Source organism: Ailuropoda melanoleuca, chromosome 6 (assembly GCF_002007445.2).
Source record: "Ailuropoda melanoleuca isolate Jingjing chromosome 6, ASM200744v2, whole genome shotgun sequence".
In the NCBI taxonomy this organism is placed as follows: Eukaryota; Metazoa; Chordata; class Mammalia; order Carnivora; family Ursidae; genus Ailuropoda; species Ailuropoda melanoleuca.
In genome coordinates this window covers 110,082,691-110,098,372 of record NC_048223.1, presented here as the reverse complement: position 1 = coordinate 110,098,372, position 15,682 = coordinate 110,082,691, and the positions used below count along the sequence as shown (strand labels likewise).

Below are 15,682 nucleotides of genomic sequence, written 5' to 3'. Positions count from 1 at the left end.
TGCTAGGAGCCTGCTTCTTCCTCTCCCACTCCCCCTGCTTGTGTTCCCTCTCTCGCTGGCTGTCTCTATCTCTGTCGAATAAATAAATAAAATCTTTAAAAAAAAATCTATAGATCATAAGCCCTAGCAGGTTATTAAGAGAAAGCAGGATGCTCCGTGCACGTGCCTGACCTTTCACAATTGACCGCCAGATGAATTAACCAGCCCTTCTTTTAGAGCTATGGCCAAGAGGGAGAGGAGGAAATGGAAAGTAGGGTGGGAGTCACCAAAAATGCCACCTGTGTATGTTGAAGAATAGCAGAGGTGATGGTGATGGAGGGCAGTGGGCAGTGTTAAGGGCAGGTTTATGTACAGGAATAGTCTGGTCTTTTCTCACAGCAACTGAAGGTGCCATTTCCTTCTCCCTGCTCTGGCTGACTCCTAGAGTTCTTGCTTTGACATTGGCCACAAGGGCCTCCCACAGCACAAAGCTTGGGGCTCTAGCCTCAGGAAAGGAATGTTCCTCACAAACCATCCTTCAGCGCCAGTCCGAGCCTGGAGGAATCCAGGGGCAGCTGTGGCCTTTCTTTTGCTCAAATGAATCCAGTTTGCCCTACAAATGCATATGGAGAAGCTGAGGAAAAGCAAGGCTTCCAAAGTCTTCTGACCAAAGGACCTGGAATCTTACCCACAGTCCCTGGTTCTGTCCTCTCCCTAAAGTACTCTCTCAGGGGAGCCTCATTTGAAGATGGAAAAAGTCCCCCTGAATCCCCCAGGCCTCTAACAAACACAGCCCAGATGGGGACGATCTGCCCTCTGGAGCAAGCAGGCAAAGCTCTCCATTCTTAGGCGTCCTTTCTGTCACAGTTTACTTGATGCAAATTTTCAAACGACTTATTCCAGATTCATGAACAATGGAGGAGACTGGTGTGTAATACATCTTTTCTGCAGACAGGAGAGATGGAAACAGGGGAAGGGACCATGAGGTTAAGTTACAAGTCCAAAGTCACTGAATTGGTAACACCTGGTGCTTAAGAGAACTTCCCTGAAAGTGCAAAATGCTTTCCGTGCAGGGCACTGTTTTCTGCAATTATCTTTAAGGATGGGGGTTTTCAAGTAATGAAGGCGGAAGAGGGAGGAAGGGTGAGTCCGGAGCTTCTAAAGGAGAACCTTAACAGTTACACATCTTTCCATCCTCCACCCCAAAACGACAACTGCAGCCTCCTTCCCGCCTCTCCCCTCAGGGCCCAAAAACGTGAAGAGCAGCAGAAAACCTTTCCTTCTGCCCAGTGAGTCAGCCTTGCCTAAACTTCATGCGTAAGCTCTCCTCAAGTCAGCGGCAGCTCAGAGCTGCGGGTCTGCGTGCAGCCGAGATAAATTTGGGTCTAGAAAGGATGACGTAATCCTAAACCCGAGAGGTAGCTGCTGCCTCCCAGGGCTCCAGTCGCCAGGGCTGCCGGCTGACATCCCAACCACACGGAAAAGCACCGAGCGACCCAGGTGCCTGCGCTGGGGAGACAGAGAAAAGGACGTGGGGGCGGGAGGAAACGGCAGGGGGAGGCAGTGTTCATCTGAGATCGCTGCATCTGGAAGTTTGTTGTTTTTTAACTTCAGTTTTCTGGTGAGATCAGGCCACTGGCAGAGGCTCAAACAGCTGCACTTGACTTCCATCCTGGCCTAGCTCTTCCCCCCTTAGAAAAGGGCTTCTTACAATTTTATTAAATGGCCCTTATTACAGCAGCCTATTTTGGTGATTATAATGGATGTGTTAATTTCTCGAATGTCCTTTCCCTTCTTTTTTGCATTAACTTGGATCCAAGAAGAAATCTGCATTGCAGGACTCAGTTAATATGCACATCTAAGACACTTGCTGCCCCTGGAGCATGCATCCCACTTGGGGGGGCAACTGATGAGGTATTTTGGATTCTGGAAAAGGACTTTGCTAGGGACAGGCCACGTTAATGCCCCCCCAATAACATTTCATGGTTTATTTCATAGAAGTTTGTATCATTAAGCTTATTCCTCAATCCAGTCTCCATTTTCCATTTTCCAGATGAAAAAACTGTGGGCCAGAGAGGTATGGTAACTTACCGAAGGCCACATAGCCACTGTCAAACCCAGCAAGCAAGGATTAGAATTCAGGCCCACAGACTCTGATCCTGTGCTCTCTACCCATCTCCGGAATTCTTTTTCTTGTTGATTCGTGGTCTTAAAAATAAATAAATAAATAAATAAATAAATAAATAAATAAATAAATAAATAAATTTATTTCTGATTTTTTAAATTCATGGGGCCCCAAACCTTTGAATTGAATATCAGGTTACATTCTAAAGGGATCCAAAGCCTGCTTTTGTTTTCTGTTTAAGGTTCATTCTTCTCTAAGGAAAGGGTGGCCTCAGAATCAACTCCCTTGCTGGTGATGATCACGAGTCAGGGGCCTGACTGCATTACACCACTAAAATTAAAAGACCACCACAGGTAAATAATCTTTATTGTATGGAAATAGTTTCCTTCAGCAGGAATGCCTCCTGAATACTTTTTTCAAATGACATTTCATCATTTGTTGCTTTACTCCCTTATTATTCTCCTTTAATTTGTGGTTATAATCATTTATACTGGTAGATTTTGTGACTTTCAGCCAACCCTGGCCTATAGCCCACTCAGCCATGGTATGTTATTCTTTTGAAACATTGCTCATTCCGTGAATTAATATTTTCCTTAGAGCATTTGCATCTATATTCAAAAGCAAGAATATACCATATATATCTTTTGCTGCACGTATCAGGTTTTAGATGCAATGATCTGTTCTTTCAAAGGTAGATGCAACTTGATTTTAAAGCCTTAAAAAAAAAAATTGCCAGAGGCCTTCCCTGCTGCTAAGAGGATGCCCCACATTCTTGCCACAGTCCTGGGTAACCCTCCCTCCCCTTCCAGGAGCCTGGCTAGAGCTGCCCTCCCCCACCCACTGGCATCACCACTCCCTTCCAGGCAGCAGAAGCTTGTGGAAGTCACTCTTAGGCCCAGCCAGGCCGTGGACACTCCTGAGTCACACACCAGCCTGCTGCCTTGGGGCTGAGTTCTCTGCCTCGGGTGCACCATTTAGAATAAAAACACCAGGACCTTGCCTGCTCTAGGACATGAGTGATCTTGCCATCTCTTCCAGGCCCAGCATTCTGATTCTAGGAGTCTGGGATTCCCCAGAGAGCTTAGAACAATAGGCGTCCATTTGTGCACTAGCTTCCACGTAATGAGAGCCAACTATGTACACGGTGCTGCTCATACAGTCAGTTCATGACTCCTCAGCACACCTCTGAGATTCCCTGTTTCGCAGATGAGGCCCGGAAAGGTTAAGAGATTTGCCCAATGTCACATAGGTAACAACCAGATTCAAACTTAGATTTTCTAATTCTGGGACCCCACAGCATACATCAAGGTATGTTGAATCAGATGGCCAAACAAAACTGGTTAGGGCAATAGTCTCAACCAGGGGTAATACCATCCCCCGGGAAGCTTTGGAAATAGGTAGGAGTGTCTTTTCTTGAGTGTCACAATGACTGGGGGGTTCTGCTGTCATTTACTGAGTAGGAAGCAAGGATGTTACGTTCTTGCAGTATTCTGGACTAACCCGCACAAGAAGAACTATCTCACCAGTAGCTCCCTTGTTGAGAAACACTAGGTCGGAAGGTTAAAAAGAGAACTCATCATTCATTCAACAGATATTCCTTAAGCATCTGTTATGTGTTGGGCACTAAGCTAGATGCTGAAGATAGAATAATGAATGAAACTACTTAATGAGCCCAGGGCTCAAGGAACTTGTATTCTAGCCTGACACACTGATGACAAGCAAGCAAAATCATAGTAAATTGTGATAGTTAGGATAAAGGATAAATAATAAATGTGGGGTGGCTTCGGGTAGATACAAGGACCAGGGCAATCACAAGGGCTGTCTAGGCCGGCTTCTCAGACTTTAATGAGCACACAAATCACCTGGAAATTGTGATCAAATACAGACTCAGATTCAGCAGGTCTGGGGCAAGGCCTGGGAGTCCCATTTCCGACAAGCTCCCAGCAGATGCCAAGGCTGCCCATCTTAGGACCACGCTGACTCTCGATAGTAAGGGTGAGTTAGGAAAGAAATTATTGAAAGGTTTGAAACAAGCATGTGTCATGAACCCAGTTATATTTAAGATCACTCTTGTTTCCTCGATCTCCACTGAGGAGAGGAAGAGGTTGGACCTACGCTGCTTGACGGAACCAGCTGGCCCACACTGTCACAGTGGCAGCCAGGGTCTATAGCTCATCTCTGCAGCTCACACGTGCTTCTCCCCTCCAGCTTCTCTGGCAGAAGCCCTTGGCTCCAAGCAGGGCCAGACCAGTTGCCCTACAAGCTCGAACACCTTCAGGAAGCCTAGTACAGGCTGATAGGGTGTGGATTCACACCCCTGACACCCTAGTGTGCAGAACCACAGGAGCCCTACTGGTTGGGTGAGTTCCCCAGGGGGTGCTGGGCAAGGTAATACTGCACATGCAAGAAGCAACACCCTAAACCATTGCCTTTCAGAAAAAGGGCCCTAATCTGACTTTAGTGTCAATACCCAAAGAGCCCTGAAAGGTTTGGGCTGCCTTCTCTCTGTGGGAAGTAAAGGAAGTCACTCCAGGGAGGCATCCCCAAGGGGACCCTCAGCTTGGACTTCAAACATTCCAGATTCCATCTCTTGCCTCTTGCCCCTTGAGGTCTAACTTCTCCTAAGAAGAAAGAAAAACCTAGGTTTGAGTCAGCTCCACTCTCTGTTAGCATGTGGCTTTGGGGAATTTAGTCAGCCTTGCTAAGACTGAGGCTATCCTCATTTACAAAAGAAGATAATTCTAGCACCCAACTATTGGATGGTTGTGAGGATTTAATACAGAGCACTTAACATTGTGCTGGTACATAGTAACTGCTCAGTAAAGGGGGCCATTATCGCTATGCCTTTGGAAAACAGAGACAACATTGCACTCGTCAGCAGTCCCCTTGGGGACAGGTTATCAGACTCCTAGGAGACAGGCAAGAATTATTTATTGGTCTCTATTTGTCTGTCATTTGTACTGGAATATGAGCTGGAACTGGAGACAATACTGCCTGCACTTTGAAAGCACCAAGCACAGTGCTTGGCTGGTTTTAGAAATTCTCTGTTGAATTGAGCTAAATTTTACAGCAGATGAAAAGAATGAGAGAAGGTTGTATGCAAGGCACTCAGAGTCTTAGGAGTCAAGAAATATGGTATGGGAGGTCAGGTGTGGTGAAGGAAGAGGGAGATTAAGACAGGGATGCCATAAGGCAGTTCTGGGCCCCTGTAGAAAGAAAAACAGAGGCCACCCCAACTCCCACCTGTCACCCATGGCCACAGACAGAGCAGCCCTGGGCAGGCTCTCCATTTTAATACAACAGTATTAAAATTATCCCAAATCATCTTTATTCAAGTATTCTTGCTAATGGCCATAAAGACACAAGAGTAAAATATCTCAAATAGTAGGTAATCCAAATCCCTTTTTATTGGCTTTAGTTTGACTTTCCCAGTCTCCCCCACGACACTATGTTTATCTTTCTAATTTTGCTGTGTTTAAATTTCCTTAGCAGATGCTGAAGTTGGATATAAGAGGTATGTGGCCAAGGGCATGTTATATGGGAGAGTGGACTTGGTAGGAACACTGGTATGGACAATCCTCCAAGTACAGAATGCCCCAATCTGTAAAGAGCTGAGAGTGGAATGTGTTTATTTACAAGGCTGCTTGCAGGGTACTTAGCTTCCTAAGCTCAGGCAGAAGAAAGAAAAAAAAAAGTCAGAACTGTAAAAATTACAAAGACAAACACAAAAGATTTTAAACACAGGGGTGGGGGTAGGGGGTGCAGGGAGGGGAGGGACTGTTCCTTTTAGGGAGCCTAAGATAAATTTTTGTCCCATCTGTAATGATGGCTACAACCAAAGACACGAAGTCCAAGTCAGATGCAATTCTATATTGTTGGGGTTCACTTTAAGACAAGTGAATGTCTAAAACCTGGCGCTGACACAGAGTGTGCACTCCGCACGTGAAGACAGGGACTGTAGCTCCAGGACTAGCACAGTGCCTGACATAAAGCAGCAGTCTGTGCTCCTTAAATAGCAGTCAAATGAATGAACGAATGAATGAAGAAATTCACAGAACAAATTTAGGGAGAATCCCTGACAAGTAACATAGTTCCACAGATTATAAAAGAATTTGCCACAAGGGCCTTTTAAAGAGAGGTTCTCCATTCTAAATTTTTAAGAAAGGGATCCTATTTACAGATATATATTTCCTGGACATTTATTGCTCAAAGCAAGGGTCACCTGAACTTTCAAAATATTTCACAAGCAAGGGGCCTAACACAACTCAGCCAAGATGAGGAAGCAAAGAAGCCTCAAGCTCTGGAGGATGGAGGCAAATTCCCCTTATTTTTGGCCAGAGAGATCAAGTCAGCTGTTGACAGCTTTAACACCTCCAGCCAGGCCACTCAGGGACAATGATATCAGAGACAATTACTTCCCCTTAGTAGCAGAGGAGCCAGAGAGCAGGTGTCCGTCCCTGTGGAATTGAAGCCTCTCTCCAGTGTGGGCCCAGAGCTCCCCCCACCACTCCCAGAGGAGGCCCCTCTGGAAGACTTGTATTTCTCCTCCTCAGATAAGGTTTGGGTAGCCATCCTGTCACTGTCACTGCCTTTGGGCTCCTCCTACTTCCCCCAGCCCCAGTGTAAAAGAAAATATTTTTTTCTAAATGGCAAATTCAAATTAGCTTCATTTTGAAAGACTATTGAGAATGTTGCAATGACCTTTGCAATAACTGGACACACCCTAGGATCAGTAAACCAGGTTTGAGAATTGCTGACTTTATAAGCACCTGACCTGTAAAACAAAAGCCCAATTTGGGGCTCTGCTTGTAATCCAGTCTCACACCAGGCCAGAAGCCCAGAAGAGTCTGGTTCTGCCTCTGCTGTGTATCTTGAGCAAGCCACTGTCCCTCTCTGGGCCTCAGCCTCCCTATCTATACAGTGAGGGTGATGGATGCTCTGTGACCTCTGGGGCCCCTTCTAGCCCTGATACTCTGTCTTACTACCTGCCTCCTTTAAAAACAAAACCCAAAATAGAGTGGAAGGAAGAATGGGAGAGACAAGAGAATGTGTCGGAAGGCCAGACTGCAATACATGCCCGCCACCCCCCTACCCTCTGATTTCTGCCTGCTGAAAACTGCTTTCTTCATTTTGCAAGAAGATTCCCATTTCTTGCTGGGTTGTTGCTTTTTCAGTCCTTTTTGTCCTCTTTCTCTCTCTCCCTTTTAACTCAAAAGCCACAAAACCACAACTCACCTTCCCCAAACGGGTCATTTGGAAGCCAGAGCTGTCGGGGGGTTAGGTGTGTCAGGCCTGGCATACTGGTGGTATCAAAGTGAAGACCAGGCCAGGGCAGCTATGTGCTTCTCCTCCAGAAACCCAGTTTAAATCAATATTTATCCAACTGTATTTATAGAAAGTGGTGGCGGTAGGGAGGAGGGGATGGGGTAAGGAGGCAGGGGGGATCTAAAACAGAACAAGCCACGATGACTGATGCAAATCTTTGTGGCCAATTAGTTTCTGCAGGGCCGGGCTTTTTTTTAAAGGCAAAAGACCCGGCTTTTGATGAACCTGCTGTTGGCCCCAGTACCATAGCAACAGCCCAAGTCCTCTGATGTGCCCAGAGGACAGACTTGGGAAAGGCAGCAGGAGGGGGTGGTGTTTCCTAGGAGCCTAAACTTGAGTTAGGGCCAGGAGAGTTGAACAAGTCTGGAAAAAAAAAAAACAAAAAAAACACGTCTCTGGTTGGCTCTTCTGTCCTCGGACTCACTTCTAAGCCTTTTCTAAGCAGGGTGTGTACAGGAAGACCTTCAACAATCAACAGAGTGTTTCAAATACCAGCTCTGCTTTGGGTTGCTGGGTGACCTTGAGCAAGTCATTTTACCTCTCTGGACTTCATTCCTTGGCTGGAAAATGTGTACATGCATACATGGTTAAGACTGCAGGCTCATTCTGGAATCAGAGGCCTAGGTTCAAAACTCAGCTCTGCCACTTACCAAAACCATATGACCTTTGGGCAAGTTACTCAACATCCCTGCACCTTGGTTACCCCCTCCATAAAATGGGGTAATAAAATTGCACACATCATGGGGTTGTTGTGAAGATTGGAGGAAATAATGCACATTTAGCCCCATACTTGGTATATAGTCTGTGCTCAAAAATGGTAACCAGTACTGAAATTATATCATGCAATTAGTTGCTGCTGCAACAGGCAGCCCTCTTCATTTCCTTCAGTTTTCCCTCCAGACTTGCCCAGCCATCCTCAGATAAAAATCCCCATTTTGGGGTGTGTCAATGGGAGAGTGTTTCTATCAGCGAGGGAGGTTCAATGAGCAGCTATTGTTTTGCCTTGGAACTGACGGGACCTCCTTTTTCCCCTCAAACCAGGAAAGGCTCAATTCGACTTCTCCGATTTTCTAAAGGTCCCTTGGGTCCCCTCCGCGGGGTGCCTAGTGCCTGGGAGCTCTGGGACTCTGAAAGCCACAACAATATCCTCAGCGTCTACTTCTGGCATTTACCAGTGGGCAGAAATCATATTTAAAACTGGGGGGAAAAAGCTGAATCTCAGAAACATAATTTAGGATGCAGTGAAAATAAAGACCCGATTTAAGAATGTTCTTTACACAAAGACCCAAAAACCAAAGATCCCACTCCACCCCCACTGTAAATCAACCACAGAGTTTTCAGGGAAAAGCAAGGGCACATAGTAGATGCTCAATACATAGATGTGGAATGAACGAATGACTCATAAGATGCCTGCTATGTAGAAATGCGACCTGCTTGAACATTAGTTGCCGTCAAAGCCCTTGATTTTAGCAACGCTGCCCTAGTCCCCTGCTAGCCAAGCTAGTAACTGATTCATTTTCCAGGTCACAGCAGATGGCAGTGGGCACTTTCAACTCTCCAGGCCTGACCTACCATCTCTGTGCAGCCCCTGGTCTTTACAGGCCAAGGGCAGTCTGTGTTGATTACGGGAGACCCTCTTTCCTTGGAAGAGATCAGCATTTCCAAATCTCCCCCAAGTCCCCAGAAAGTCTTTACTGTGTCCCCTGGCCTTCAAACCTGATCACTGCCATAGCCAGTAAGTGACAAACCCAATCAATCAAAGAATGTATATTAAGTGTCTTCTGTATGCCCAATGGTATGCTTTATGCAATGGTGGCATATACTGAAATACTATAGGTGATCTTTTCCCTTACAATGCTAATCATCTCCCTGGGAGGATAAAGCTAATACACAGGAAACAAGTAGAAGATTGCATTGTTATGGATTATCAAAGCTCAGAGAAGAGGCTATTTATTGAGCACCTACTATATTCCAGGGACTTTAAGTGGAGTACCTCATTTAGTTGTTCAGCAATGATGCTAGGCTGGTTCTATTGTTATCCTCAATTTATAAAAAAGAAACGGAACCTTAAAGAGGTTTGGGTAACTTGTACCCAAAGTCACAAAGCCAGTAAGCAGCAAAGGAGGAATGTGGGCCCTGCTCTGGATAACTTGGAAAGCTTTCAGTCTCTCAACTACCCTGAATTAAGAAATAGCCAGAGGAGGCTTCCTAGAGGAGGTGGGAACTGACCTAGGTCTTGAAGGGTGAGTAAGATACAGATAACCCCAGAGGAATAAGAATGAAGCCATTCTAACAGAGGGAAGAGTCTGAGTCAAGCATGGAGTCATGACTGCGGAGCGTGCTTTGCTGGTGGACCTGCTGGACGGGAGCAAAGGAGATTAAGCGAGGAAGGCAGGGTGGGTCCGAACGACACCACAACCCAGCAGCTTCCTGCATCAGGAGGACGAAGCTGCTCCTTGGCCTGTCCATGCCCCTAGGAAAGCTCCTCACCCTCAAACCCAGATTATCTACTCCAGAGAGGAATCCATGCCTTCTACTCCCATGTAATCATTCTTTTCTGTGTTAAGCGTTGCCCCCAAAGCGACCTTCCCCAGACACTGAGAAGCCCATTTCTATCCTCTGGACATTACCTGTTACAGTAGCTTCTACTTGCCCTCTGAGCAGCGTGAGTCTGGTTCTTTTTCCCTTTCAGTTTTAACCTTTTCCAAAACAGGAAATAAATATTTTTCTAATTATCAGTCAGTCCTAAGTTGCCACTGCTTCACTGGACCCCAAATGGATATAGGAGATGATGCCAGATGTGATTTACATATAACTTCTGATTTTGTGATAACCGGTCCTAGTCTCCATGATTAATATTTCTAGAGACCTTCAAGTTGAGATCCTTAAGGATTCACATCAGTTGGAACGTCAGGAAAATGTATCTTCATTCCTTGGGAATCCTTGCTTTGCACAGAGCAGACGGTCAATACTGGGTGACTTAATTTGACCACCCTCCCCCTGAGGAGACTCACCATATCTACTGGGAATAATTCAACACTGTGGCCACAGCTTGGTGAGCACTCCTACTACGGAAACCTCAAAGAGGCAATGAGAAGCAGTTCTGGCAACAATGGAAAATAAGGCAAGCTCCTGCCAAGTAAGTACTTTGCAAACAACAGTAAAAACGAAACGTGTGAACTCGTGACCAGGGCCTACTGGTGCATTTCGGGAAGGTCTCACAGAACCCGAAATGGAGAATCAAGGCTGCCACCCGTCTCAGGGGAGAAGAGCGTCCCTTTAAGAAGGGATTGTACCAGCTGGCCACACTACAGCTCCCAGAGATTTCCTGGCTTGCCTCCTCGCCCCACCCACCAGTCTCTGGCCTCAGCAACGCGTGACGTCAGAGAAAGCTGAAGCTGACGATAGGCTGAACCACGCAGCTAGGTCAAGTCCAGTCAGAGGAAAGAAGTTTGTCTCCATGTGGAAACCATGTGTCTCTAGCTGGGAGGGGGAGGAGGAGGAGGCGGAGAAACTGAGATCAAGTGATTACAGGCGAACTGGCTGAAATGAAGGCGGGGAGGTTGTGCACCTGAGCCGGCCAGCAATGCCCTTTTCAGTAGTGACCTAAAAAGAAAACAAAAAACAAAAACCACTTGTCCAACAAACAAAGCTTGGCCCCCCCCATAATAATAATTATTAAACAACTAAGATCCCTGCTTCCTTCCGAAAACCAGGGACCTGAGAAATGCTGGAGTCCTATCAGAACGCCCAGATCCCCCTCCCTCCCCCAACACTGAATGATGTAAGCGTTTCGGAAAGCGGGGCTCTGAAGCAAAACAAGCCCCGCGCGCGCGGAGCGACCCGCAGTGCCCGAGCCCGGCGCACGCACGACCCGCCCCCCAACTCGCGTTATTGCTGTGCACACGCGGACCGCCGTGACGCGCGGGCATTGTGTGCAGCGAGCAGAAAACAACGGCGAGCGCCGCCAGAGCGAAGAAGCGCCCCCAATAAAATGAGGCAGATGTAGGGCCCGCCGTTTTCCGTACCAGGAAACCCAGACCCGGCGGGGAGGGGGACCGAAAGTGGGGAGGATAAAGCAGCCCCCGTGGGCCGCTTCTGTTTGCAAGGGGCATAATAGAGGGCCCGGCGATGGTCCCCGTAGTTTGCTGGAGGTCACCCTCGCCTGCGAGGGCTGTTGGGGAGGGGGCGAGGGCCTGGAGCCGGGTCCCGGCAGCGAAGCCGGGCAAGGCGCAGCGCCCCACGCTCTCAGAGAAATCTGGGGGCTGTTGGCATCACGTCATGCAGAGCCAAACAGCGGCGGCAAACAGAGGCAAGAGAGCTAAAAATACTCCCGCGGGGAGCCGGCCGGAGGGGGGGGGCAGTGGGGCCGAGGGGCTGATTACGCACACGAAGTTGACTTTGACTGGGGCGCTGAGGTTCCCGAACCCCTCTCGGGGGCTGCGGGGCTTGCAGCGCGAACGCTCGGGAGAGAGACCGGGAGAAAGCCCCCTGGCTTCCTCCGCCACAGGAGCCCCGCTCTGCTGCCACTGGCCCGCCCCGTGAGGGGTAGCCCGGCCCGGCGCGCCCGGCCCTCTGCTTACGTGACTGGTGGCCACGCCGGAGCCCCGGCACGGGGTAAACTAGGAGGTGGCGGCCGCCAGGGCAGCGGGGGACGGCGCGGGGGAGGCGGCAAGGGGGGGGAGGTCTCTGATTGTCTGCGGGTGCGAAGCGGGGGCGGGACGCGGTGGAAGCTCCAGCCGCCTCCTTGGTACACCATGCTGGGGAGGGGGGGCAGGTTTGCCACACACTGCCAAGGTGCCCTCTTTGGGTGCACCCCCCGGTAGAGTCGGCACCACGGGACAGACTCCGGAGAACCCCGGGCGGGGGTGAGGGGTAGCTAAAGAAATCGCGCCCCTCCCCCCTCCAACAAAAGCAAACACACCAAACAAAACCACGTCTTCACCCAGCTCCCCACCAGCTCTGGCTTTTCAGAAACTACCCTCCTGACAAATGCACCTCTCCCCCCCCCCCATGAATAATCGCAAACTGATTCGGCTACAGAGCCAGCGATGCGCCTTTCTCGCAGCCCTGGCACTCCGAGAAAACAGGAGAGAAGAGAAAGAAAAGAACACACACAACCGTCCTCCCAACACAAATCCTTGTTTTTGCCTTAACCCACTGCACAATTGCGCTGGCAACACACGGTTACTTTCACCCTGGCGGCCTGGGGTGTTGGTCAGCTAAGGTGTTTTTGTGTTTGAGGACTGTTGTGTTTTGGGGGGAGGAGGTTGCAAGATCTGACACGTTGCAATCGGACCCTCCTTTCCCCCCCCCCCCGGCTCATTGATCTTCCTACTTGTTCGGACAGATTAAACAGCCTGGTTTTCTCCAGTAAATCGGTTTATCTGTCTCGACCCCTTCCCCCTTCTCGCAGCTCTTATTTGTGAGGACCGTGCTGGAGACGCCGCACACGCGTGCCCCCGTTAGGACACTGAGTCTACTGCCTGGGAGGACTGGGGGACCCAGCAGGCAGGGGCAAAAATGAAACAAACAAATACAAAAAGGAGGCCAGGCCGGGGTGGGGCTCCCAGCACACCACCACCACCACCAAACATCGCTCTCCACCTGAATCAGCGAGGCGGGAGGGGAGGGGGGGACGGCAGAAATCCACAAGGCAGGCTTTTGCCTTCCTCGCCAGGCGCGCTCTCTCGTAAGTCGTCTCCCGGAAAATAAAGAAACCACACACAACAGCCCACACCTTCTTCCCCAACTATTGTTTCCTGCGAGATCCCAAAGTTTCCTTTTAGCTGTGTCCCCCTCGCCAAGTTTCCCGGGCGCAGGACGGCGGGTCCGGGGCGAGCTGCTGGCGCTGCCTGGCCCAGCCGGCCTGTTTGGGGGGGGGCGGCACCCCAGGGTAACAGAGGTGCTGGGGGACTGTATCCGTGGACGCGATGGCCTGAGCCTTGCTGCGAGAGGGGAGGAAAAAGCACAGGAGACAGGAGGGAGAAGCAGAGGCGAGCCAGCCAGACCAAGCCCACGCCGCGGAGGGCTGTTTGGTTGCTGTGGCTGTTGTTATTATTGTTGTCGTGTGTGTCTCTGTGTGTGTTTTTTCTCGAACCGCTGAGCTCTGCCTACGATTTCCAACTTTCGGCTTCTAATCCCTACCCCACCCAGGAACGAGCGACAGAAAAACAACACTTGTCTGCCCGAGAAGGCTGGGGGGGGGGGAGAGAAGGAAGAAAGGCGACCTCGAAGAGATGAGCTCTGGGCTCAGTTGTCAGCAAACAACACTCCCCCGCTTGTCCACCCGGCCGTCCTCCCAGCCACCGGGAGACCGACAGACGGACGCACCGACAGGCCCCCCTCGCCCCCCCCAACTCGTCTTTGTTACATCTTTAGCAGCTTTGTGCGTGCGTGTCCTTTCTCCGGTGTCATCGGCTTTGCTGCCGAGGGCTGGATGTGTGTGTTTGGGGGAGGGGGGCGCGGGCCGAGCAGGCGACAGGGGTCGCCCAAGTGGTTGAGGAAGAAAGAGCCGGGCGCCGAGGAGGAGCTGGGGCCCCTAAACTTACTTTTGTTTTCTTTCTCGATCTGCTCCAGGTAGCTGGCGGCCTCGAGCAGAATCTGCACGTTCTGCAGAAAAGTGTTGATGTGCTTCTCCATCGAGTTCTCGCTGGTGTTGAAAATGTCCGAGAAGGGGCACCTGAGCTTGGCCCCCGCGGGCTCCTCGGGCTGGGCCGGGGGCTGGGGCGCGGCCACTGTCGGGGGCGCGGCGGGGGCCAGCCCCGCGCCCTCACAGCGCGCCTCCTTGCGCGGCCGCCCGCGTTTGCCCATGGAGGAACCGGGGTCCGCCGAGCTCGTCCTCTTTCGGGGCTGCGCTGCCCGGCCGAGCTCCGGTCCCCAGAGGAGACCCGACGGGCTGGAGCGGAGGAGGCGCCGAGGCGAGGAGGCGACCTGACTTCCCGAGCCTCGCTGCGTGCAGTTGTGTGTGTGAGTGTGTGTGAGTGTGTGTCGGTCTCGCAGTGGGTCTGTGTGTTTGGGAGATTGAATGAACCTACAGGACAGACGGAGGCGCTCTGGCGCCTGGGTCCTAGTGCGAGCCTGCCGCCATCGGACCGGTCAAAATAAAAGGTGGAGACAAGAGAGGCAGGGACCGCCCTCTGCCCATCCCCGCACCCTTCCCCGCCTCTTCCCAAATCTTACCTCAGAGTAGAGCGCTGTATTTCAACACAAATGGAAAGAATACTCGATGCCTCTGAGTGGACCTGCATAAAAACAAACTAGTAAGCTATTTTTTTTCTTCACATAAAAATAAGACCTCGTAAACGGTCCAGCATAGTGCCTCGCACATAGTGAGTGGGTACCCCCTAAATGGTAGCTGCTACTTTTTTTTTTTTTTAAAACCCAGTCCGAAAAACCCCATCACATGTAACCTGAAGTTTCTGCCTCCCAATTCACACACCCCTACACATAGACAGTCACAGGCTTGTGCCTTCACAGGGTCAAATGAAATCCCCAGGCCACCAAATCCCAGTTACAGATTTACTCACTCTTTTCTTTCTCCCTTCAAATGCAAAGTTATTTTCCAGGAAGGGGGAGGAGATGTAAGCATCTCGCTCCACACTCCTCTTCCCAGCCTTGGTCCAGCTGTGCAAAGCTCACACTAGGGTGCCTCCACACCTGGCACACTTTTATTTGACAGAGCAGCAGAAATGGCAGCCCGGGACCCCCCACGCCCACCCCAGCTGAATTCCACCTTTTGGCTCTGAAGACTCCTACCCCAGTTGACATTGTTGTTTTTGCTGTGCTATCACCCAGTCAGGATCCGTGGGAAATAGGGATGCTTTCCAGGCTTGGGAGGTACAGTGGGAGTCAGAGGGAGAGCTGAAGGCCATTAGGGAGTGTCACAGAGAAGGGTTCAAATCCAGCTCTGAAGCACATAGGCTGTGTGAGTTTGGGCAAGTTCCCTAACCACTCTTGGCCTGTTTTCCCCTCCATGAAACTCTGGTAAGTTTCTTGTGCTGATTAAATAGTATCTGCACTTAGCACACTACCTGGCCCATGGTAAGATCTTTTTCTTTCAATCCAGACCCAGATAAGAGCCTGCGTCCCCTACTTGCATCTAAGGGTTTGGGGGGCGGGGATAAGATGCAGGAAACAAGACTCTTCTGCACTTTGTTGGAAAACATCTCTGCCACAAACCCATCTAAATATTGTCACCTTGCAAGGCCAACTGGAATTTTCCTCCTGGGAACCATTTACATAGAAGACACA

General features: G+C 50.0%; 1 protein-coding gene across 2 annotated transcripts in view; it reads right to left on the bottom strand.

The window, feature by feature from the left end:
- The window catches only part of MXI1 (MAX interactor 1, dimerization protein), a 79,736-nt gene extending 65,248 nt beyond the window's left edge, over positions 1–14,488 (bottom strand). The window contains exon 1 of one of the 2 annotated variants that reach the window (XM_034663270.1): positions 13,981–14,488. In XM_034663270.1, the coding sequence (XP_034519161.1) occupies positions 13,981–14,242 (262 nt within the window). In that variant the 5' untranslated portion in view covers positions 14,243–14,488. Of the gene's footprint in view, positions 1–7,339; positions 7,622–13,980 lie in introns of those variants that run through there. The other variant, XM_034663271.1, reaches the window with a different exon arrangement.
- Positions 14,489–15,682: the final 1,194 nt, after the last annotated feature.